The 26,362-nt window shown below is 37.7% G+C and overlaps 1 protein-coding gene across 1 annotated transcript in view; it reads left to right on the top strand.

Moving 5' to 3' along the window:
• The window catches only part of ANKFN1 (ankyrin repeat and fibronectin type III domain containing 1), a 198,037-nt gene that overhangs the window by 148,170 nt on the left and 23,505 nt on the right, over positions 1-26,362 (top strand). The window contains exons 13-16 of the mRNA XM_060204893.1: positions 4,391-4,557; positions 7,960-8,110; positions 9,649-9,817; positions 18,885-19,051. Coding sequence (XP_060060876.1) covers positions 4,391-4,557; positions 7,960-8,110; positions 9,649-9,817; positions 18,885-19,051 — 654 coding nt within the window. The remainder of the gene's footprint in view (positions 1-4,390; positions 4,558-7,959; positions 8,111-9,648; positions 9,818-18,884; positions 19,052-26,362) is intronic.

Below are 26,362 nucleotides of genomic sequence, written 5' to 3' on the forward strand. Positions count from 1 at the left end.
AAAGAAGTACAAGTAACAGACTACAGTAATCTAGAGAACTGTTGTTCTATCCAAAGTGCCACCCAGTTCAGCCTCCGCTAATTATAGTGGAAGACAGTGCTACTGTTTAAATATTTACCAATTTTTAAAGACAATTAGGAAATTCACAATTTTGAATAACCTTTTATAATAAAATTCTAAAAAATAACTGAGAAAGTTAAAATCATTTGCAATTCACATAGTATGTAATCCCCAAAGATTAACAGCTACCATTTTATAATATCTCCTACCCCTGATTTATTCAACTTCCCCTCTCTACCCAGCAAGTCAAAAATAGGTATTGGAAAGGCAACTATGAACTATTCCTGAAAGGAGTTCTTCGTATGCCTGAGCAATGACAAATAGTTGGATATATCCATGCTAATCACATCTTCTCCCAGAGACTCAGCCCCAAACTCCATCATCTCTAGAACTCTCAGGTCATATTTAACAAACCTTTTTCAGCAACAATGAGTTCCCAGGAAAGGTATTACAAGGAAAACAAGCAAGTACGTCAAAATCTGTGTTTTCAAGGAGTTTAAATGAGGAAGGTAGGCTTCTAAATAAGTCAAGGTAATAAAAGATAGAAGTAAATTAGGGTCTGATGGCTATACTGTGCACTATGAGCACATAAAGAAAGCAGTTATTAAATCCTACCTGGAAAGACAGCAAAATAGCTCAGTTGGATAGTGGACTACTTTGCCATGTAAACAGTCCAGGTTCAAGTTCAGCTTCTGCTGCTTTAGAGGAAGCTTTGGTACTAGTGTGTGTGTGTGTGTGTGTGTGTGTGTGTGTGTGTGTGTGTGTGTGTGTGTGTGTGTGTGTTTGTAGAAAGTTAGCCCAGTGTGTGTGTGTGTGTGTGTGTGTGTGTGTGTGTGTGTGTGTGTTTGTAGAAAGTTAGCCCAGAGCAATGAAGCCCAATTACAACAAAAAATCATCAAAAATTTCAGGGAAGGCATTGTAGAGGAGATAACATTTGGCTGAGTTGTGAAGCATAAAACAGGCTTATCTGGAAGGTCAGATGGTAGCACAGCGGGTTAAGTGCACATGACAGGAAGTGCAAGGACCAGCATAAGGAACCTGGTTCCAGCCCCCAGCTCCCCACCTGCAGGAGGGCTGCTTCACAAAGGGTGAAGCAGGTCTGCAGGTGTCTTTCTTTTCCCCTTCTCTGTCTTCCACTCCTCTCTCCATTTCTCTCTGTCTTATCCAATAACAACAATAATAATAACCACAACAATGATAAAACAACAAGGGCAACAAAAAGGGGGGGAAATAGCCTCCAGGAGCAGTGGATTCATGGTGCAGGCACCAAGCCCCAGCAATAACCCTGGAGACAAAATGAAAACAAAAAAAGGATTATCAGACAAAGGTGAGAGGGGGATGGAGAAAGGCAGTGGGGGAAAAAAAAAAAAAACAAGGAAGGGGAGGAAAGTGGAAAGGAGAGTAGGAGGGAAGAAATGAGTGAGGGAGGGAGGGAGGGAGGGAAGGAAGGAAGGAAGGAAGGAAGGAAAGAAGGAAGGAAGGAAGGAAAGTTGAAGAAGCAGGTTTCTGATACACAGTAGGTGCTCATAAAGGTTGGCAGAATTAGGGACTTCATGAGTGAGCAGAAACTTTTTTAAATAAAAATCTCCTAAGGGGAGATTTTTATTTAAAATCATGTCTGACAAAAGAAAAAGCAATTCATATTGACAAGATACAACAGAAATAAAAATATCTGTAGTGGAAGTAGAGGCTAGAAATATAAGTTAAAGATCACATCAAGTCTATAGCTATACCACTCTGAACATACCCAATCTCATTGGATCTCAAATTATGCAATATATAACCCACATCTATTTGATATAAGAATTCTTAGTTGTATTTATCAGGTTATGTGGATCAAATAGCTTTGTTCTCTCCCTAAGCATTTCTCAAGGCCCTAAATATTCTATGTTAAGGTAGGAAAACACAGAAGATGATCATTAATAGACTTAAAAATTGAATTAAAGAGTCAATGACTCCATTCCAGAATGGTATTGGTTTTTACATAACCACAGTATGTTCTTAACTCACATTCTATCTGTGGTCAGTTTTGACCCCCCACATACTTTTTCTCTTACACCCATCCTATACTTGCACTGTTGGGTTTGGGTCTTTACAAGCATATTTTCTTATTAAGTTTCAAACCTGATTATGATAGGCTTATTTTTCCAATGCACAGAGTCATTCAGAACTTTATTACTATTTTCCAGAAAGTCAAAACCACACCAAATTTAGGACCCACAAATTCGATACACATATTCTTCATTTTTTTGTCTGGAACATCAATTCTTCTTCTTCTTCTTCTTCTTCTTCTTCTTCTTCTTCTTCTTCTTCTTCTTCTTCTTCTTCCTCTTCCTCTTCCTCTTCCTCTTCCTCTTCCTCTTCTTCTTCTTCTTCTTCTTCTTCTTCTTCTTCTTCTAGCGTTTGCCCTTCTTCCATAGCCAGTCAACAGGTCAGGTTGAAAGCTGTCAGGAGCTGCTTGTTGCTGGCTTTGAAAGTGACTGGGATCCATGTGAATTCGGTCGGCTAGGAAGGATCGTCAGTTTCCCCAATGAATGGGTACTCACGGGATGCACCACGAGAAGGTCGATCCAATGCATCCCTGGAACATCAATAAATAAGCTTAACAGACTGTCCCCCAGAACCAGTCCCAGTTGGGCCACCACTCATTATAGTCACACCATCTCCACCATTAACAAATTTTTTAACCCAAATAACATTCAGCTTAACAAAGTAAATGATTGACCATACTCCCAGTGGGGGAGAAGTGATAGGATGAAGATAAGAGGGCTCTAAACTCCAGCTCCATCAGTACCCAGAGAGACAAAAGGAAAAGGAGAGGGACATATGGAGGTAGTTTTGTTGTCATGAGTGTCTTGGAGAGAAAGAGAGGACTGAAACAGAAAAAAGGTGGGTAACTATGTATAAATGCAGACAGATAGTTGTAGAGATGGTGGTTGGCCCATATCTACAACCTTAGGGGAACTGTGGTGGGTTGCAGTGAGGAGACTGAAGATTCAGAACTCCGGCTGTGGGAATGGTGTGGATTCAAACCCCTGTCAACATGTAATTCTGTAATATAAAAATAAATAATTTAAAATTAATTATTTATTTAATTAGGTAAAGTAAGAGATAGAGATTCTTTTTGTAGATCATCTAGTGAAACATTACACTGGAGACTTCTCCCTGGTCTGTTGATCCTCTTATTTTATTGTCAGAAGTCTAGATTGCCTATATGATAAGCTTTTCACAAAATTAATGCTTCAGAATTTCCTGGGTAACTTCAAATTGATTGGTTGATGGCTCTTTTTCATTTTCCTTAAAGATCAATGAGGTGACAGTCTTAACCTCTAGGGTTATCTTGTGTTTCTGTCCTTCCTGTTTTAAAGACAGGCCTAGTTGCATTGTATCTAGTCTTTAGAGAAGACAGAGAGAGAGAGAGTGTCTACACCTATTTGTACATCAAGGAGCCTTAGTGTCCATGTCACTGGGTACTTTTAAACTAGAGAATTCTCCCTGGTCTGTGCATCCTGTGCTTTTGTTGTCAGAAAACAAAATTGTCTGTATGATCAGCCCTTCAAGATCTGTTGACCTGAGTGCTTCCATTTTTCCTTTGCTCATTAGCCACTCCTGCATTTGGTTTCATTTCTCAAATCTGAAATAGAAATTATTACTTCTTTTCACCCTTCTTTTTCTTCAATCATCAGTGATTTTCACTTCCAGACCACTTTTTCACTCAGAGGAAAGAGAAAGAGAAAGAGATAGACCACAGTGCCAAGGCTTCCTCCAATGCCATGGCTTCTCTCATGTGGTGCCAGGGTTCAAACCTGGACTATCCACCTAGCAAGGCACACACCATAGCTGGTAGACTGTTTCCCCAGTCTGATTTTATTTTTCAAGATAAATTATCAGTTCAATACTTTCCCTACTTATCATAAATTTTTCCTATTTTAAATGGTATCACTTAGAATGTGCTTTCTGATTTCAAGTATCCTAAAATGAGACTTGTAATACTGCTACTGTACTTGCAAATTTCTATGTTCCCTAGATAAATATTAAGAACCCCCAAAGACAGTAATCATAAAGTCTACTTTTCTTTAGTGCCTGCTGTTAACAGAATCAGTCCTTTCTTAAGCACACCCTCATACACCTACCCTTGGACAGAAATCTAAGGAAAATAAATACTTAGAATAAATTGGGTAGTTATGAACACGTCTAAACAAGCTATTAGCTGAATATTCTTGCCTATACTTCCTTGAACTCATAATCTGGTCCACCTATAAAATGAAAAATGTTTTAAAAATGGAATATGTTATATATATATATTTGTTGTTGTGCTCTGATCCTACAGGATATTCTTGCCTATCATAAAAGGAGTCATCAGCGTCTCTCTCCTGGATTGTATCTGGGTTACCTAAAGCTGTGTAGCTCTGTGGATCAGATCAAAGTTCTTGTTACCCAGAAGTTGCCCAACATTCTTTGCCATGTGAAGATCCGTGAAAACTATAACATTTCCAAGTAAGTTGTCAGAAAGTTGGGTTTTTCTTGTGACAAAACTATGGCTCCAGTGATGCATTTAATGAGCCAGAAGAAAACAGAAGTAACTTCCCAGTATAGTTTATATGGTGAGCGGTCACCAGGGCACAACATACTGTAACAACAAAGGCATAACTAGGCTTGAATGGTACGATAAAGACTTATGGTTAGTAGAAGAAGTGATGCCACTTAAGGATACAATCTTTTCACTTTCCTGTCTGCATTATACATAGTGCAATCACTGACATTAAATGGTTAATCAATCGATGCACTTTTCTTGTAGCATTGCTACTTCTAATAATTTTTTACTTCACAGACTTAAAATAATCATTTTTTAAATATCCCTTGTAGAAATGGGATGCTTGAATAACTGATTTCTCCTTAATCTTGGAAAACAAACAAACAAAAAGTGCTGGCCTCATTCTCCTCACCTGTAACTCCTCAGTCGTGAGGACTTTGCATGCTTCCTATATAGTTTATGGTTCTCTAGGGGAGAAAAGAAATAACAAGGGCTGTGCTCCTGGAAACTTCTCTATGGTTTGGCATCATGGTGATTTACTCTGTTAATTTTGGGAATGTTGCCCAATCTTGGTAATCTAGCTCAGCTTTACAACTAGCCCTAGTAGGCCTCTGAAAGTCTACTATAATGAACTGAATTGTTTCCAACATGGGGAAAAAAAATAGAATAGATAAAAAGTACTGTAGAATTCCTCAGGTTTCAAAGATCACACATTAAATTCCCAAACTTTAGTGACACTTGTGAATTTGCTTAACCAAGGGCAATTCCAATCTGGTCATTTAAAACTTAATCCCTAGGAAACTGGGCAGTGGTGCACTTGGTTAAGCACACACACTACTATGCATGAGGACCTGGACTTGAGTTCCTGCTCCCCACCTGTAAGAGAGGTGTTTCACAAGTGGCGAAGCAAATCCTCAACTGTCTGTCTTTCTCTTTCCATGTCTACCAGTACTCACCCTCCTCAATTCCTATCTATCCTATATAAAAAAGCAATCCCTAAAGTAGAGTTTATTAACTATGACATTAATAATACTTATTAAATACTACCTGCAAACAATGGAGATAATGATAATGATGAAGATAATTTCAAAGAACTCACTTGCTACCCTATTTTTCATTTTTCACTTAATAACTATACCTAGACCTTAAGTCTGCCCTCTGCTGGACACTTCTACAATGAACATTCATTATCTCCAGTTTCCCCAAGAGGCTAACTGGCTTATTGGTGGATTGGCTATCCAGTTTTTAGATATGTCTTAAGATCTACATTCAGTCTTTTAGTGGTTATACCAATAAACTTTCGCGTGCCAAGGAGCCAAGTTTCATTTTTTACATTAGATCTTTATAGCCTTCACTCTGCCAGATCAATCCCCCACTGTCCTAAAAGACTAAACTGATTAGTTAGTGGTAGACAGTTCATGGTACTCCTACTGGTAACTTATTTTATAATTTTATTACATATGCTATTTAAGCAACCTAGTCCTTTATATTAGGGTTTTTGTTTTTGTTTTTGTTTTTGCCTCCAGGGTTATTTCTGGGGCTTGGTGCCTGTACTACAAATCCACTGCTCCTAGAGGCTATTTTTTCCCTTTTGTTGCCCTTGTTGCTTATCATTGTTGTCATTGTTGTTGGATAGGACAGAGAGAAATCGAGAGTGGAGGGGAAGACAGAGACGGGGAGAGGAAGATAGACACCTGTAGACCTGCTTCACCACTTGTGAAGTGACCCCCCTGCAGGTGGGGAGCCAGGGGGCTCAAACCAGGATCCTTACACAGGTCCTTGAGCTTTGTGTCATGTGCACTTAACCCGTATATTAGGTTTTGTATATATTTATGCTAGGCAGAAATCCTCACAGTTCAATATTTGTTATAGGAGGGCAAAAGTCTGTAAGCAGATTCTCAAATATTTCTCAATTATCTGTGAAGCCAACAGTTTGACCAGATTAAAACAGGATTTTTTTCTTTCTAATGTTTATTAGGATAGAAAGAAATTGAAAGATGGGGAAATAGAGAGAGGGAGAGAAAGACACCTGAGATCTGCTTCACCACTTGTGAAGTGGACCCTCTACAAGTGCAGTGTGGAGGCTCGAACCCAGGTCCTTGCACTTGATAATATGTGTGCTTAACAGAGTGCAATACCACCTGATTCTCCCTTTAAGTAGGATTTGATTTGGGCTTGCTTGTTTATTGTCTTTTAAGAACAAAAGGTAGCTTTCCCATAGTATTTTCCAATGTAGGAATGGAAATGAAAAAAATATCCCGAAAGCAGGAAAACCAACTACATCTACAGGCATAGTCAGCTTAAAGAGATAGGCAGATAGAGAATATTTTTGGATGATAATCAAAGATTATCCTACCATAATCAAATTAATTTTCTAACCTAGAAACTGAAGCCCAGGCTTATATAACCTATTAGAGAAAGTCTTCAGAGGTTTTTCACAAGAGTGGGAACAGGTGTTAGCACCTCCTCTCTTTGCATGTCCAAAGAAGACAACTTTCCTTTCTTCTCTGGCTTATCTCTTAAGAGCATATGACTGCACCCTGCTCAGTTGGAAGGAAGAGAAACTGCCCTCAGACAGCTAAATACCTGTGAAAACAATGTTGTCCCAGAGGCATTTACCTTGATCTTTTCAAGCTCTTTTTGAAGAGTAGCTTTTGGAGGGACAAACCAGATGTGCTTTCCTCCCACCACCATTCTTTTCCCTTCCCTTCTGCATAACATTTGGAAAAGTTCATTAGGAAGGATTATCGAGCATGCAGAATAAAGACAAAGATGACTGGTTCGAAAGGAGGGTGGAAGCAGTGATGTGTGTCCACTGGTTCCTTTTATTGGAATTGTCTGGAGTTCCTGTTTGTGATTCTCTTCTAGCTTTTGGAAGGGGAAAGAAACCAAAATAGTCCCCACGATTACAACAGGCCAGAGTTGAAATGTGCCATGTGGTTTGCTGCCTGTGTTGGACCAGAGTCCTGTGGTTACCCAATTGCTGAATTAACCAGCAGACACCCCTGTGGTAAAGTGCAGGGTCTTAGAATTTACAAGGGATCTTCAGGGAAAGAGAGGTGAAGACAGTTGGGGAACTACTATAAAATATTTCCAAGGTCTAAACTCAAAATCTGATTCATGCAAAGCAGACTTGCTATTCTGAGATATATGTGGTCTGATAACTGAACTAAACTTAAACTAGGGAAAAAACATATTTTAAAACTTCATTTTGGGTGGTAGAAAGTTCAAATTTCATGAATTTCACTGAGTTTTAACCATCAAAAAATTGGTTATCCAGGTTCTGGACATATACACTAAAAATGTTTTGAGCTGTGTTCTGAACTCTTGTTATATTTCTAATTTTAACTTGACTCAACACACAGAGAGGAGTGGGAATGGATCCAAAAGCTTTCTGGCTCTGAATCTATGGAAAGTGTGGATCATACTTCTGACTGCCCCATGCAATTGTTCTTCTATGAGCTCCAGATGGCAGTGAAAGCTCTCCTTAAGCAAATCAATATACCTCTAAATCAGGTACTAGTCTTCGCCATTTTATCTTCTTTTTATGGCTAATAGAAATTGCATTGTAGCATAAAATTCACTTTGATACATATGTATATATGTTATTTTCATTTATTTAAATATCACTTTGCACAAATATAAATGCACATTTTGAATTTGATGCCTACAAGTATACATAAGCTACACATCTGCCACTTCCTCTAGTTCTTCTGTGTTGGCCTCTTCCACACATCCCTTAATCCCACCTTTTGACCAGGTAAGGAAAAAATCAACAATAGTAGGAAGCATCTTACTGTTCCACCTTGAAAGATACCAAGTCTCAGCATCAGGATAGCATGAAGCAAGGAAAAAAACCAAATAAATATATAATGACATGTACAAATGATTTACCTGAGAACAGAAGAATAGTGGTAATGTGATCTATAGATATGGTCAGGGTTATGCTGCCTTTCTGCAAAGAATTTACTGGAAAAAGTATCATGACATCTAAGTCAAAATGTACAAATCTAACCTACACTAAAAATTAACTCCAAGAAAAACTGCTGGCATATAGTGGTAGAAGTTTATTAGACTCTGCCTATTAAGTTACTATGATGTAACATTAAACTCTTTTTTTTTGGGGGGGGGAGATGTGTGAGAGAGATCCTCTCCTACCACCAAAACACACATACAAACCCCTACACACACATACAGACATACACACATACACACAATGAATCAAATTTACCTATAAACAAAAAAAATACCATTAAAGGAGTAACTGGCTCTCTTTTTAACTATAGAGACAACTATGATTTGGCTTCTCATCCAGGGTGGCAGGGGGTACAGATTAGAGATTCTAAGAATGTTCTTCCACTAGGGTATTGCTCTATTTGTAATTCAGTACTGCAAGGTTAGTCAAGAAAAGCTAACACTTACAGAATCTTGCATAAGATTCCATAAAGACATTAGGGGGGCAAGAGATTACAGGGGTGACTATGTACTCCTGAGGAGAAAAAAAATGCCAGTTCTACTTGCTACAGTAGATACTCTTAAAGGGTTTTTGGGGCTTAGCAGGTTTGAGCAGCTCATATTTCACTGGTGACTCTTGAGCTACATATACATGTTGAGAAAAGGCTGCCTAACTGCCTGCGAGTGCATGCATTTTTTTTTTTTTGATACTTGTAAAATTTTCTCAGTCGTTGGCCAGAAAACTACATTTTTCCCCCTTAGCCAACTTAAATCAAAACTTGCAGATTTTTAATTCAATCCATTTTTGTTGCTTCATGCAATTATCTGCATCATTTTGAAAAGTCCACAGAATGCAATCATTTTGTGCTTTTATAAGAAGCATAAATGTTGTTTTCAGAGTTTATGTGGAACATTACTGCCTTAAATCTTGATTTTATATAGCATTATTAAGTAGATTGAACCCTGATATTTAGGTTGCATAAAAATTCCAAGCTTGAAGTTGTGTAATTTTGTTAGATGTTTTATGCCATTTTGGTGTTGTTTATGTAAGTGCCATGTTGTAACTCTCCTATTTTTCCTCTGCGCGTGTCCCTCTGCAGGCAAGGAACTTCCGCCTCTACACACAGGAGGTGTTGGAAATGGGTCACAATGTGTCCTTTCTTCTCCTGCTCCCTGCCTCAGACGACGTCTGTACAGCCCCAGGACAGAATAATCCTTACACCCCACACTCAGGGTTTCTTAACCTCCCTCTTCAGATGTTTGAACTTGGTATAGTAGCTTGTTTCACCTAGAAATATTAACCCAGCCTCCTTATAATAAAATCACAAAGTTATATCTGTTCCCCCTTGTCCCAGTGGAGGGTCAATAAATCACATGATGGCTTTGGCAACAAACCTTCCTAGAACTGTGTACGAGTCTGAAGAGAAAGCAAAGCTCCAAAACTATGTGTCTGAGCAATAATTATTGAAACATAGCTAAGACCCAATGGAGAGGAGGAAATTCTAAACAGAAAGTTCAGTTACCAGGCTGCAGTTCTTGCCTCCCTTCTGCTTTCTTAAAACATAAATACAAGAACTGATGTTTTCATGAAAAGCACTGCCTCTCCCCTCCTTCCCTTCAATTAGAAAACGTAGTGGAATTAAAATATAAGATGCCTATCACTTTGGAGGGGGGAAAATACTCAACTTAAAGTCATTCTGATTTATTAAATACTTTCTGACAGACCCTTTGAGAAGTTGACATTCTCCCAGTATGCAATATAGTGATTATAATGTAGAATTTGGAATGGTAGAAGACCTAGTACTGACTTTTAGAAATGAAAAGCCTGGGCCCCAGTTTCTCTATTTCTGCAGAGACCCCTGCTGCCCACGGAGAATGTGAATAAGGAGGCTTTGTCTCTTCCCCATGCTTCATCTTGTAACAAGCCAGTAAGAGGCAATTAACAAGAGTTCCGTCAATTCAAATGAATTGTATGATTTGCAGAAGGGTGAAGAATGGGGGGGGGGGGGGCAAACTCTCTTTGGACTGTTCCCCAGTCACCAGATTTAGAAGCAGACAAGGCAACTGCCTGGTGTCTCATTATGAGACCTGGGCATCTGAATCTGAATTTATCCCTTGAGGATAAATGACTTAAGCCTCTCAGTTTCCCTTACTCCAAGCATATCAGATGCCCAAAAGCTGATGAACAGCAATTGTTATTTTCCAGAGGAGGGAGAGTTATTAAGAGGAGCTTGACAGACTTGCAGAATGGGACTTGAGAGTCCTGGATCCCCTATTATGTAGCAAAGGCAATCACTTAACCTTTCCGCACCTTTTCTGTTTTAAATGATTAATAACATTGGCCAGACCACTCCCAAGAGGCTTGGAAGTGAATGTGACCATTTAATGAGTTCTCCATTCAAAGAACACTATTAGTCCATGATATAACTGTGCTGCTGTTATGAAGTAGAGTTCAAGCCAAGGTATTTCAATTCAAATCAATAAGTATATAATAGTTGCTTACTACGGAGATTCAGAGATAAGTAAGACAAAGGCTCTGCCCACAAGAGGTTTTCAGTGCGGTGTTAAGAGTAAAATAAGGACATTCAAAAGTTATTAAGGAGTAAGGTAGACCGTACTCAAAATTATAAGTATTGTATTATATATTGGAAACAAAAGCACCTTTTCTCAAAAGTAAAAAAGCAGTCTAAGAGGATATGTGACATGTGTATTGAAAAGTAGGCAGTATGTGAATAAAAATGGACAGTAAGAAAAGTTTTCTTGTCATGAAGAGCAGAATAGACAGAATAACTATGAGAATAGTTAGCAAAGACCATGGGACTAATTTGGTTAGATCAAAGAAATGATGTGAAGAAGTAGAGGGATGTGAAGCTGTAATGATAAGCTGAAGCCATATTGGGTGGCATCTTAAAAGTCAGACTGAGTAATCAAGATAAGATGAATTGAAAGCTAAGTTAGGGAATTATATAGAGGTTATTATAATAGCCCAGTTGTAGTGCAGAAATAAAAACATGAAACATATATAGATTCCATTAGGAGTAATCAACAATATTGGATAACTCTTTGGATGTATAAAGGTAAAGTCTAGAAACTTTTAGTGCGCTCCGATAGCTTTCAGCTTCAAATGCTGGGGTGGGTATTGCTGCCATTACCAGAAATAAGAACATCAGAGAATAAAACAGTTTGGAGAAGAAAATAACTGATGCCTTTAGTCTACTTATTTTGAGTCAGTTGATACCATTTGAAATTGAGAACAAGTCCAAATGGAAGTAGAAATTCAAAAGAGTATGTTGGGTATAAGAAACAGACATTCTGGGAGTCAGGCGGTAGTGCAGCGGGTTAAGCGCATGTGGCGCAAAGTGCAAGGACTGGCACAAGGATCCCGGTTCGAGCCCCGGCTCCCCACCTGCAAGGGAGTCACTTCACAGGCAGTGAAGCAGGTCTGCAGGTGTCTGTATTTCTCTCCCCCTCTCTGTCTTCCCCTCTTCTCTCCTTTTCTCTCTGTCCTGTCCAACAACAACAACATCAATAACAACAACAATGTTAAACAACAAGGGCAACAAAAGAGAAAATAAATAAATAAATAATTTTTAAAAAGAAACAGACATTTTACCAGAGTTTACTGATAACAGCTAAAGCCATAAAAGTGAGGAACAGATAAATCATAGGGAAAAGAAATAAAACTTTTCATTGGAGAGTTAAATAAGAGTAGATGTTGTATGAATTGGTCATTTTCGTTTTATGACTACAGTGAAAATATACACAAAATTCTTTTCTCCACAACCCAATAGATTTAATGATTTAGAACCAGGCAAAGCAATTATCTTATGTCTCACTCAGGGTCCTAGTCACCTGATTCTGAACATATCTGTTCAGTTTAAACTGCTCAATTTCCCTTGCTCCAATCATAACAGTTATTGGCTTCCAAAGCCTCTGAGCACTAAGCCACTATTAAGTGTCCGCTCAGCCCTGCTTTCTAGGAGTCTCAGGCATTATTTTTGGGGAGCCAGACTTAGAACTACTACTGTTCATCTCTATTCAATAATGCCAGCTATCTACTTAATTATCCATTTATTCATTAATTATACTTACTAGGTAACCAATTATATCCTAAGCATTATTTCAGATACTGAAGAATCAGTAATGAACAAATTTCTTGTGAAGTTTACACTTCTAGTGGAGACAAAAGTAAGATAATTAACAAACAATATTATACATGTCAAAGCTATAAGGAGCATTTAAGTTTCCAGAAAAATCTAGTTTGTTGGGCTCAGTTCCACTGACATACATAATTCTACTAGTCTTTACTAGAAATCAGGGGAAAATGTTGCTAACAGCAAGAAGATATTAGTATAGTACTTACTACAATGTTTATTGCATTTTTACCATGAATAATTTTTAAATGTTACTTGGTTTTAATGAAAATTATGAGAAACCCCTTTATTTCCAAGCAATCAGAGCTTTTTGGGAGGCATAGTATCATAGCTAATTTCTACATTAGACATCAACCTAATAAGTACTTAATAACACCTTCTAGAGGAACTTTGAAGTCACTCAAAAATATGCTAAATAATTTTTTATTTGGCGCTCATGAGTAGGATCTTCTGTCATCCATTCTGTCTCTTTAGTAGGATGGTCAAGAGTTACAGTGCACATTTATGAGAAATAAAATGTTGTAAATTCAGACAACGCAAGAAGTTGTAATAAAAACCTAGGAATTCTAATGAAACTTGACAAGGTGCAAATTATTGGAATATGTAAATTATAACAGAATAAAGGGAGACACTATATTTCAGTCTGACTTGTATAAGTCATCCTTGTCTCAATGAAAGGATCTGAAATTTGGCAAACTGATCATATTCCTGCCAGTGGCCTAAGTGAATCATAAATAACTTGCTAACCAACTATGGAAAACTGCATCTTTGCCTAGTTCAGTATGAAGCAGATCTAGCAAGGATAAAATGATAAAGGAGCTTAGCTCTCTGTCTCCTACAGTAAAGCCCAGATAGGAGCAAAGCTGTCCTGGTTTTTTTGCTTCAACGAGCTTAGTTGTAGAGGAGAAAGATACTGTAACATATAAAAGGATGATAAGAGATCTCTATGAACAGAGTTGAGCTGATGTAAAAAGACCCACTGCTTTCCACAGCTGAGGGCGAAGAGAGTACACATATGTCTCGGGGGTAGAAAAACGTAGAAAATATTAACCATGCTGCTCCCAGAAACAAAGTGAAAGGCAGTATCATAAAGGCTCAGAACCTCTTTCCAGTGGTACAGTCTCTTGAGGATTTTCCTAGCCTATACTGAAAAAGTTGCTATGCTCTAACCCCACGGGCAAACACAACTGACAGTGGGTCTATGAAAAGGAAAGTAAGTCTGCATTGATTTCCTTTACTTTATGATTCAAAGTAAGGAAACCAGAAAGGTTTTTAAATATGAAGTTAAAAAATATTTTGTGGTCCGGGAGGTGGAGCAGTGGATGGAACATTGGATTCTCAACCATGAGGTCCTGAATTCAATCCCTGGCAGCACATGTACCAGAGTGATGTCTGGTTCTTTCTCTCTCTCTCTGCCTGTCTTTCTCATAAATAAATAAACAAACAAATAAACAAATTCTTAAAAAATATTTTGAAAGCTGACATAGATTTCATACTATGGTGCTTGGCTATATACTTCATTCAACACTTAGTGAGCCTTTTTTGTATGTCAAACACTGAACTGGGGCTGGACATTCAGACATTTAAAACATATAGTCTACCCAACTAGGCCATGTATAACCTAAAATCCAGTAGAAGGTACAGATATTTATACCAACCGTTACAATAAAATAAAAGTATTGTTGTAAAAACTACACTGTAGAATTTCAGAGGAAAGACATCTACTTCTTCCTTACAGAGATAATATTTGAACTAAGCCTCGAATGGTAAGTAAACATTCAGAAAAGGAAAGAAAGGTACAGTAGTAGAAAAGAGAAACAATTTAGACAGAAAGAACAGCATGCACAAAAGTTTGGAGACCTTGGAAAGTGCAGCTAATTAAGTAGTGTAGCTTATTGTAACTGATGATTAAGGCATCCGAGGAAGAGTGACAGGAAATGAAACAAAATTTTAAAGGTCTGAACATAAAGGGCTGTCATCTTAAAGAGGTTCAACTTTAATGAAGAGTAATTTGAAGATTCTTAAGAAAAGGAAAAAAATCTGATCTCTGATTTTTAGCAGTTCTATGGAGGATAGCTGCAGTAAAGCAAAAGAAATGTAGACTAGAGACAATGAAGACAGTTAAGAGACTGGTCTGGGAAGGCAATGAGAAGAACAGGAACCAAGGCAGCCAGTGGTGGTGTAGAAGAGAAAGCAAAGGCAAGAGAAATTTAAAAGTTAAAAATCAATAGGATTTTGTGATTGATTTAATGTGGTTGAAAAGTAAAATTGAGGAGCCAGAGAGTCTGAATAGGGTGCTGAGATGGATATTGTTGCCATCTACCAAAACAGGAAATAAGTGGGGAAGAACAGGTCTGGGGGGAGGGAGAAATGATGAGTTCAGTTTGACAAATGATGAATTTTGAGGTGCCTGTGGGATATCCAGGCAGTGAGCCTAATGGAATCCAGGCCACAAGCTTACAAGAAATGGCACAATCTCAATCCTCATTCCTAGTACCCATTTTTCATGATTTAGTAGACCACTGCAGAATTCTAACTGTCAACTCATTCACTACCAGGAATCATTAGAGGGGTATCTTGTGCCCAGGTTCTTTCTGACACCTTGGTAAAGGATCACAGAACTAAGCTGACCCCAGAAATTAATCTAGTCAGTGCTATAGTTTCCAAAGTAGGCCACCTAACCTAATTAGAATTTAATTGGTTGGAGATCTTTAGAAAGAATATTTTAATCTCAATCCTGTCCTAATACTGAATGTCTATCTCGTTCTTCCTAAGGGAATAGAAGTGGGTTATGAATAAAAATCTGATGTGTGCCACATTTTATTCTGGGATAGATAAAGATATTTTCTAGGAGATAGGTAGATAGATAGATAGATAGACAGACAGACAGACAGACAGACAGATAGATAGATAGAGATAGGCATTATTATCCTTCTTAGACATGAAAGAACCAAGATTCCCATATCTACTATCATGCAAGTTGTAAGTGGCAGAACTATGATTTAAACTCAGGTCTGTCTTACACCTAAGCCTACAGTCCACCCTACTCTCTCTTTTTTTTAAGTTTTTTAAATATTTATTTATTTATTTATTCCCTTTTGTTGCCCTTGTTTTATTGTTGTAGTTATTACTGTTGTTGTCATTGTAGGATAGGATAGAGAGAGGAGGGGAAGACAGAGGAGAGGAGAGAAAGATAGACACTTGCAGACCTGCTTCACTGCTTGTGAAGCGACTCCCCTGCAGGTGGGAGAACCGAGGGCTCGAACTGGGATCCTTACGCCAGTCCTTGTGCTTTGTGCCACCTGTGCTTAACCTGTTGAGCTACTGCCCAGATCTCCAGTCCACCCTACTCTTAACCTGACTTCCAGTCTTGGTGCTGTGACTTAGTCTATCACAGAAAAAAACAAGGAAAGAAAATACCATAGAATGTTAGTTTGTGAATTACTAACAAATCATGTGGTTCAGATAATGCATTATTGAAGCCATATACATATACATATACATATACATATACATATACATATACATATACATATATATAGTGCATGTGATTCACATTAGAGAAAAATTAGAAGCTTCCACTCTATTCTCCCATCCTCAGTGATGGCTTCCAAATGTATCATTGCTAAACCACAAAAGACTATGTTAAAGTAACATTTGTTAAAGTAACATTAAAGGCTCTGGATAAAAAAACCACTAAACCAGGCAAGTGAAGTGTATAGTTGAGAGGTTCTCATAGCTCACTGTGGTGAGTGGTATGGGTAGTGTGGGTGCTCTGAGACCACCCACATATCCAAACCTTCTACCACAAGAAGATACAACAAGAAAAAGTTAACATCCTGGAGTTTAGAATTTAGATGAGACTGATAGTGCTACTTTTAAATAAACTGCTAGTGTCTCTCCCTATCTTATCAGTAGTATTTTAGGGGGGAAATGTTTTTTTTTTCCAACTTGCTTTAGAAATGTAGGCTTTGATACATCAACCCCTTCACTCTCCAGTTAAGAGAGGACTATCTGTCAAGCACTAACGGGAATGTACTTGGTCCTTGAAAGACATAAAGATACATTCAAAGGGCTACAAGGATCAAGAGTAAGCTACAAAGGATGGTGACTCTTACCTATAGAACTATCAGTAAATATCTCAGACTTGAAATACAAAACAGAAAAATCAAGAGTATAGTGAGAATGGGGTGTTGGGAAAGTTCAGAATTATATCAGAGCATTTGTTTATTAATCACTCAGTAAATAAACACTGAGGAGCTAAAATAATTCAAATAATTAATTGGACACTATGGTTCCTTGCCTTCACAAGCTAATATTAAAGCACTCAAGTAAACACATAAATATCATAAAAGTAGGATAAATATGTTGGTCCATTTAGAAACAAGTGCTTTAGATGTTTAAAGGAGAAGCTAGTTTTTTTATAAAGATTTTTTATTATCTTTATGTATTGATTGGATAGAGATGATTAGAAACTATAAAGCATTAATTCCCCAATAAAGAAATTTTTTTAAAAAAAGGAAATTGAGAGGGAGGGGAGATAAAGAGGAGAGAGACAGAGAGACCCCTGCAGCCCTGCTTCACCACTCGTGAAGCTTCCCCCTGCAGGTGGGTGGAGAAGCTAGTTTTACCTAGTGATGGGGTTTGGGGTGTTAGTGAAGATTCCACTAAGGAGAAGATACTTAAATTGAATCTCCATTAAAAAAAAAAACTAAGGGAGTAGAAGAAAAAGTCACATGTGGACAAAGAAAGAAATGTTTTAAAATATGAAAGTACAAAAGGACTTGCAATACATTGAGCTCGATAAAAGATTAGTGCCCAAGTTGGACAGAAGGTGAAAGGTGACTGCATGGCAGAAGATATAGTCAAACCTTAGATGACAAGGAACTTTATATTGATAGGATGTTTCAATTTTACCCTAAAGTCATATATAAAAAAAAAGTTCCATAGGTTTTTAGTCTAGGGAATAACATTGAAAATTGGTATGTGGAAGAAACCATCAATAGTTTTGTCATTTTTCTGACAGGCCATATTAAGTAACTTCTGTGTATCAGGCAAAGAAGTGTTAGAGGACAAGAGAAGGAAAGATTGAGAGCAGAGTTAAACAAACAAGCAATATATATATATATATATATATATATATATATATATATATATATATATATATATATACACATATGTATATGTATAAGATGAACTCTCAAACTCAACCAAACTAAATAGATTAACACCTTGAAAAGGTGCACAGGCACAGCTGGAGTAAGGATGTGAAACCCTCAATTCATTATTCTCTTTAATTTCCATACAAGGAAATACAAACAGAACCAGTTAGTAGATTTATCCAATGAAGGTTCCTGGAGAAAGAGTCTCGAAATTCAACGATGTCCAAAAGGATTAGCACTTCACTAACTGGATTTGAGGTGCTTTCCTCATTCCAGTGGAATCTGAAGTTAAACAAGTCAATCATAAAAGTATGAATAACTCTGCCCACCTCACACCACCTGCACGAGAGTCAATCTCACACATTTTGACCCTCCTCTGTGATAGATATGAAGGTCAAAATGTTTTCTCTAGTCTTCGCTTAAGTACATTTTGAGAGTGAAAAGCCTGTCTCCTAAGGACAAAAATGGTCTGTTGAGGTCTCAGTACCATCATCCTTCCAGAAAAGCTATAGAGAAGAAGGGCAGGTGGAGGATCAAAGCCCTATTTAATAGATTCCTGGAAAATTTTACAGCGAGCCAAAAGACAACCAGGGAAAACTGTCTTTTATCTTCTCAAACTTTTAATCTTGGAAAAAGAGCAAGAAATAGGCATACTAAAATGAGACAGAGTTTTCAAATTTCTCTTTGTATCTTTCCCCCTTTAATATGATAAGCTAATTTATTTTCCCAGTCGCATATATTTAGCCCTAACTTAAGAGCTGAACAAGAACTGCAGTTTGAGCCAACCCTACTTCCCCATACCTTACCAGGATTTGGTAAACCTTAAAAGGGAATACTGTCTGAGTAAAACCAGACAACTGGCCCCATAAGAACACATTTATAATTTATTTATGGCTTAATATTTTCCACTGATAGGATTAATAAATCATGTTTTCATTCAACTTGTTTTCTCTGAAGTATGGATTTCTCTATTTTGATACAAGATCTTAACATGTTTTATTTTACTTGTCTATTGTCCAGTTCATTTTTGCAGCTACAGGGAGAAATTTATTAGTCTGTATTGCCGCCTTTCTGCTGTTGTGGAGTTGGATTCTCTGAATACTCAACAGTCCCTGAGGGAAGCAATCTCAGACAGCGAGGTTGCAGCTGCCAAACAAAGACATCAGCAAATTTTAGATTTCATTCAGGTAATAGTTTGTTTCTTCTTTGGTGAAAAGTAGAAAAAAGGGGGTTACAGTAGAAGGGATGAGAAGTAAATGTGAGAGGGCACAGCAATTTGGGCTGACTTAAAGGCCACACTGTGCACATAGTCTGTTGATTTGATAAAAATGTGGTGCTCAGGAAGAGGTGAATTTTAAAAACAAAGACTTAAGAAAAGTTACCGCTCCATCATATTTACTAAGAGCTACATCAACTACTGTAGTGGGTAGTAACAGCAGGGTCCCATGTGAGGCAAAAACTCACACTCAGAAATATTAATCAGAATAGTATTTTTACCTGGTAAACCCACTGATAATTCCAATAAAAAGGAAAATTATAACTCATTATGCTAGAGGGGAAGCAAAGAAAATAGTCCACCAGTTTATGTTAACCCAAATCCAGTTGCACCTAAAATGCCTTTTGTTTTGTACGTCTTTCTGGCAGAGTTGGCACTTTTATGTGTGGGTTAGAGAATATTAGAGAATATATTCCCTGTTTTGTCTAGAGTTGCCTCATCTGGAAAAACCTTAGGTTAACACTCCCAGAGCCTTGTGAAAGTGATACAGATGAGTAATAAAGAGAATCTCAATCTGTCCCCAAATTGCTTCTAAATCCCTTGGACAAATGTTACTGTCTTTCTGTCTAATAGTTACCTAATCACACAATGTGTATAGCAGAGGCTTTCTGGTAAATAATACTATCACATATATTCAGACTGATTTGATAAGTACTTACTGAACACACAGGTGTTGGTCACCATATGGAAGATACAAGATTGAGTTGTATGCACAGTTCCTGAACTCAGTGAGTTCAGAACCCATTAGGGCAGACAAGAAATGCATACAAATACTATTTGTAAAACGTACTAGGTAAAAGTTTTAAATCTCACTCAGAGAAAAAAAAATTGTGACAATGGAAAACAATTAAAATTTGCTTATAATCACCATAAGCTAGAGACAGTGCTTTCTTTCAAATAACAGATAAAAACTGTGAAATAATACATATATACATACAATATATATATACATACAAATCACTCAAAAAATAGGTTGTTTATGCTGTAATCTAGGTTGCTAATGATACATGCTATTTAAATAAAAGTTGATTTATTTTTGTTATCCTTATGCCCAGAAAAGAAAATTGCTGATATAAGTTTGAGAAATGTTGCCATAAGGGGAGTAACTAATGTCTGAGCTAGATTTAGAGCAGTAAGCTAGATCATAGTGAGAGTAGACTGAAGGATATTCAAAGTAAAATATGACCAGAAAATGCAAAGAGCAGAAGGATGATATTTGGGGAACTAAGAGGAGACAAGACTAATTGGAGTATAAATTGAAAGAAGGTGGGTAGTGAAATACTTGGCAAGAATGAAAATTGCAATATGATCAGAATGGCCACCGTAAAAAGTCTGTGCTTTATACTGAGGGAACAGAGACTTGGTCAAAGTCTTGGAGGAAATGATGTAGAGTTGTTCATAAGTATTAAGGACAGACTCAAAGAGAAGGGAGTAGAATAGTCATAGATAAGGTATACCAGCTTTATGGACAGCACATGAGGCAGAAACATCAAAAATGCAGAGACTTGGGGTTGGCATATTTCTAGCTGCAAAAGCCTAAATGGCAATTAGGCTATAATTTATATACTGTAATGCTTCAAATGGTACTAAGCTGTAATAGAAACACAGCTCATTAAATATAGTCAATCTATCATCCCCTCTAGCACCTTGTACTATGAAAAAAAGTCACCTGCATATTTTAATAAAAACATGATCTTGCCTGAATACAGAGAAAGGGACATGAGTTATGGGATAAAACCCAAAAACTTTTAAAGGTAGGTTAAGTAATAGATGCAGAACTTTTAATCAACAGACCTAAGGAGTTCATGGTCTTTCTTTTAAAATGTGTCAACAAGTTTTTAGAAGCTGAATTTTAACTTTATAATCAAGAGGATTATGTTGTCAGTTATTTTTAGATCAACAGTATAAAGTGAAATGAGTACAAATTATATCTTTTTAGGGCTACTTAGCTTATTTCATTAAACTTGGTACACAGGACTTTTTCCTTCAATTAATATCTCTTCACTGGGTCAAAGATATAGCTAAGCCAATAGGGCATCTGCATTGCCATGCATGTGATCCAAGTTCAAACCCCAGTACCACAAGAGGAGTGGCAAGGCACAGGCGGTAACTCTGGTTCTCTCTCTCTCTCCATATATATATATATCCAGGAGCAGTGAAAAGCCAAATTGGTTCTTCACTGAGAAAAATTAAGAAAGAAGCATTGTTTGGGGTGGGGGTAGATAGCTTAAGGGTTATGCAAAGAGACTCCTAAGCCTGAGACTCCAAAGTCCCAGATTCAATCCCCCACCTCACCCTAAGCCAAAACTGAACATTGGTTAAAAAAAAAAACATAAAAAAGAAGTATTGTTTGTAACCATAATTTTTTAATTCCTACACTAATTTATCTTCATCAGTAAATGAATATATATAATATATTTTAAAAGTCATCACCAAGGCTTCCCCACTCTGAGCTGACTTTTTCAGATAGAGACAAAGAGGGAGAGGGAAAGATACCACAAACTGAAGCTTCCTCCAGTGCAGTGGGGGACAGGCTCAAACCTAGATCATATGCATGACAAAAAGGAAGCACTATTCAGGTGAGTTACATCATCAGCCCAGCTGAATAAGCTCAATCAAACCAAGTTTTTATTAATAACAGTATTCATTTCCTAGAACTGCTGTAATAAATTACTATAAACTGTATGGTTTAACACAAGCTGATATGAGATATGTTGTATAGGGAATAACCAATAAAAGCAAGATGAGAGACCAACAATTTCATCAAGCACTCGGTTTTAGTCTCATCTGGGGTTCCCCCTTTTGACTTTACTCTCTTGGGGTTCAAATGGCTCAGTTACTCCTAATGGGCCTTTCCACCTACTGAACTTCCTATCAGACCTCCACTGACCTAAATAATAAATAATAATAGTAATAATAAGGATGAGGCCAGGTGGTGGCACACCCATTTAAGCACACATAGCACAATGAGGAAGGACTCATGCAAGGACCTGGGTTTGAGCCCCCAATCCCCTCCTGCAGCAGGGACACTTTACAAGTGCTGAAGCAGGTCTGGCAGGTTTATATATTTCTCTCTTTCCCTCACTGTCTCCCTCTCCCCTCTCAATTTTTTTCTGCCTTATAAAATAATATGGGGGGAGGAAAAAAATTTCTAGAGTGCAGTGGATTTCTAATGCCAGCACCGAGCCCAGCGTAACCCTGGAGGCAAAAATAAATAAATAAATAAATTAAGTAAGATAAAATTCTGAAGTTTAGTTTAGTGCCTTCATTCCCATCCCTGAATATAAATAAAGGGAATGTAGTTGCCAACTACACAGTGCCATTTACTAGCTTATTGTTGTTGCCTACCTGTCTTTCTGAGTATGGTAGACTACTACATTTACTACATAGTAAAACTAAACTATCTTTACTGGGAGCACCTGGCTGGTGGATATTCTTCAAAGAATACATTTAAAGTCCTTATTAAAACCCTAGGAAAATAATTTTAAAAATAAGCATACAGCACAAGATAGTTTCATGTTTTTATAACTTCTACAGAGACCTTAACCTCAAATTAATCAGACAATTCATGGCTTATACATGGTTGCGGTGTCACTCACTTTTCCAAAAGATCTTCAGAAATAAATCATAAAGTTCAGAGCTAGAAGGGACTTTCTACATCACCTAACCTAACCTCCTTTTTTACAGGTGAATAAACTAACCTGGAAAGGTTAATGACTTCCCCAAGGCATCCAGAGAAAATAAATGCTACGCCCATCACATTAGCCTCTAAAATCCTATGGGGGGGGGAAATGACTAGCAATCCCTCCTTGGAGATGGATAGAATGATCAGAAAGTTTGTGATTAGCATCTATTAAGATCTGTAAGATGATTTGTCATCTACAGAGATCAAAACACAAATTGAATGACTTTTACACTAATATGTCTGAGAGAAACAACTATATAGCACTTTATAATAAATGTTATTGAATCACTCTGGTAACTCCAAAATCACAATAGCAACTACCTATAATAGACTACCCTTAAAATGTCAGAATATTTAAATTACTTAGAAGTAAGATATTTAAGTGCTTTTGTTCTTTTGGAATACCTACTTTATATGTAAGAAAGTAATGAATTTGATATAAAAGGATGTTTCTTGTTATATCCTAGAATCTGCTTGCTAAAATATTCCAACAGGGTTTTTTCCAGTTCTATAAGAATAATGGCTTTCCACAGTATTCTGTAATTCAAACATTTCTACATACCTTCTACACAATATCCTAATAAAAAATATCAACAGGTGCTGATAATCTGTTTATAGATGACAAATTTGGCATACATGATGGTTATCCTTGGGATAATGAAGGCACAGAACTTTGGTGGTGGGAGTGGTAAGGAACTATAGTTTATAATCTGTAACTCACTACTAAATAATTTTTAAAGAAAAATGTGTCATGCAGTTTTGCACACATCATTTTCAAGTCTTGTCATTACTCCCTATCATCACAACATTACCATGAGACATAAATGGAGAGGTGCTTTCTCTACATTTTACAAACAAGGCAGCAAGAGCTCATTTCAAAGAATTCAACTTACTTGTAAAAGATTCTTAGTGAGATACCAAATGGCGAATCCCAAATTTAACCCAGATCTTCCACTATTTGCACTGAACAGCAAGTCAAATTATGCACTTTCCAAGAGACTATACAACGAAATCTATTTTCTGGCTTAGCAAACCTATACTAAAAGTATTTTACTCGAGCTCAAAACCAACAATGTAAAAAAATGGAACATCTTCAACTCTCAGTGAAACCCTTCTTTTTAATAACTCCTTTATAACTTCTTTTTTTTTCTTTTTTTTTAAATTTTTTTATTTAAGAAAGGATTAATTAACAAAACCATAGGGTAGGAGGGGTACAACTCCACACAATTCCCACCACCCAATCTCCACATCCCACCCCCTCCCCCGATAGCTTTCCCATTCTCTATCCCTCTGGGAGCATGGACCAGGGTCATTGTGGGTTGCAGAAGGTCTGGCTTCTGTAATTGTTTCCCCACTGAACATGGGCATTGACTGGTCGGTCCATACTCCCAGTCTGCCTCTCTCTTTCCCCAGTAGGGTGTGTCTCTGGGGAAGCTGAGCTCCAGGACACATTGGTGGGGTCTTCAATCCAGGGAAGCCTGGCCAGCATCCTGACGGCATCTGGAACCTGGTGATTGAAAAGAGAGTTAACATCCAAAGCCAAACAAATTGTTGAGCAATCATGGACCTAAAGCTTGGAATAGTGGAGAGGAAGTGTTAGGGAGGTACTCACTGCAAACTCTAGTGTACTTCTGCTTTCAGGTATATATTTTGCAGTAGTTTATGGATACGTGTGAACATAAGCTCTCTCTCACAAAAACTGGTGTATATCTAGGTTTTGGGACTTTGTTAGAAAGTGAACCACCTGAGATGGAATTAGAGTATACTGTAAAAGGAAAGGTCTCAGCCGAGTAATGAAGCTGAAGGGTTGTCATTCCACATGTGAAGTCTCTGGAGACAGTCTGAGGTGAAGCATGTTGAGGTGGCAATTGTTGTGTTGGTTAGGTTGTGGTCGGCGGATGCAATATTATTTGATATGGATTGGGAGAGGCATACGGGAAAGTGGGCCCTATCCAAGGGTTCCAGGACTGAGGGAAGTAGGGGCTCTATAGTGGAGATGTGAGGTTCCTGCTGTCTTAGGGTTCAAAAAGACAATAGATGGTTAATGTTATCATCACATTATTTGGTAATTGGGTTAACTTTGAAAAGTCCTTTTGTTAGGGTTTGCTGTAACTGTACAGTATCTTGTATATAGCTGTTCTATTGGATGCTTCTAATCTACTTGCTCTAGGCTTTTGAGAGAGTCCGCATATCAAATACACAGCCTATATATTAAAAAGATTCAGTTTGTGTTTTGAAAAACTTTGAGACATACAATTGATTTTCCCCCTCTCATATTAATTAACTAGTGATTTATATGTCTACAATTTGCTAGGAGTGTACATAAACACCATTCCCACCACCAAAAGACTGTGACCCATCCCTCCCACCCACTCCCATCCCCCACTGGCCCAGGAAGCTGCATGTCTACCCCTCACCACAGGGCTTTTACTTTGGTGCCCTACTTACAATTTGGTCAGGTCCTGCTTTTAGTTTCCCTTTCAGATCTTCTTAGTCTGTTGATGAGTGGGATCATCCCATACTCATCTTTATCTTTCTGACTTAGCTCACTTAACATAAATCCTTCTAGCTCTGTCCAAGATGGGTCAGAGAAGGTGGGTTCATTGTTCTTGATAGCTGCATAGTATTCCATTGTGTATATATACCACAGCTTTCTCAGCCACTCATCTGTTGTTGGGCACCTGGGTTGCTTCCAGGTTTTAGCTATTATGAATTGTGCTGCTATGAACATAGGAATACACACCTCTTTTTGGTTGGGTGTTATGGAGTCCTTGGGGTATAATCCCAGGAGAGGAATTACTGGATCATATGGAAGGTCCATGTCTAGCCTTCTGAGAGTTTTCCAGACTGCTCTCCACAGAGGCTGGACCAATTTACATTCCCATCAGCAATGTAAAAGGGTTCCTCTGTCCCCACATCCTCTCCAGCATTTGTTGCTGCTGTTCTTTTTGAGGTATGCCATTCTTACAGGAGTGAGGTGGTATCTTAGTGTTGTCTTAATTTGCATTTTTCTGACAATCAGTGACCTAGAGCAGTTTTTCATATGTTTGTTAGCCTTTTGGATCTCCACTGAGGTGAATGTTTTGTTCATATCCTCTGCCCATTTTTGGATGGGGTCATTTGCTTTTTTGGTGCTAAGTTTGCTGAGCTCTTTATATATTTTGGTGATGAGTTTCTTGTCTGATGTTTGGCATGTGAAGATCTTCTCCCATTCTGCGAGGGGTCTCTCTGTTTGTTTAATAGTTTCTTTGGATGTGCAGAAGCTTTTCAATTTGATGTAGTCCCATTGGTTTGTTTCTGTTTTAGTCTTCCTTGCAATTGGGTTTGATTCATCAAAGATGTCCTTGAGGTGTAGGTGGGAAAGTGTTTTACCAATGTTTTCCTCTAAGTATTTGATTGTTTCTGGTCTGACATCTAGGTCTTTGATCCATTTGAAGTTGATTTTTGTTTCTGGTGAGATAAAGTGGTTCAATTTCATTCTTCTGCATGTTACAACCCAGTTTTCCCAGCACCATTTATTGAAGAGAGCCTCCTTCT

The sequence above is a fragment of the Erinaceus europaeus genome, chromosome 12 (assembly GCF_950295315.1).
Source record: "Erinaceus europaeus chromosome 12, mEriEur2.1, whole genome shotgun sequence".
Taxonomy (NCBI): Eukaryota; Metazoa; Chordata; class Mammalia; order Eulipotyphla; family Erinaceidae; genus Erinaceus; species Erinaceus europaeus.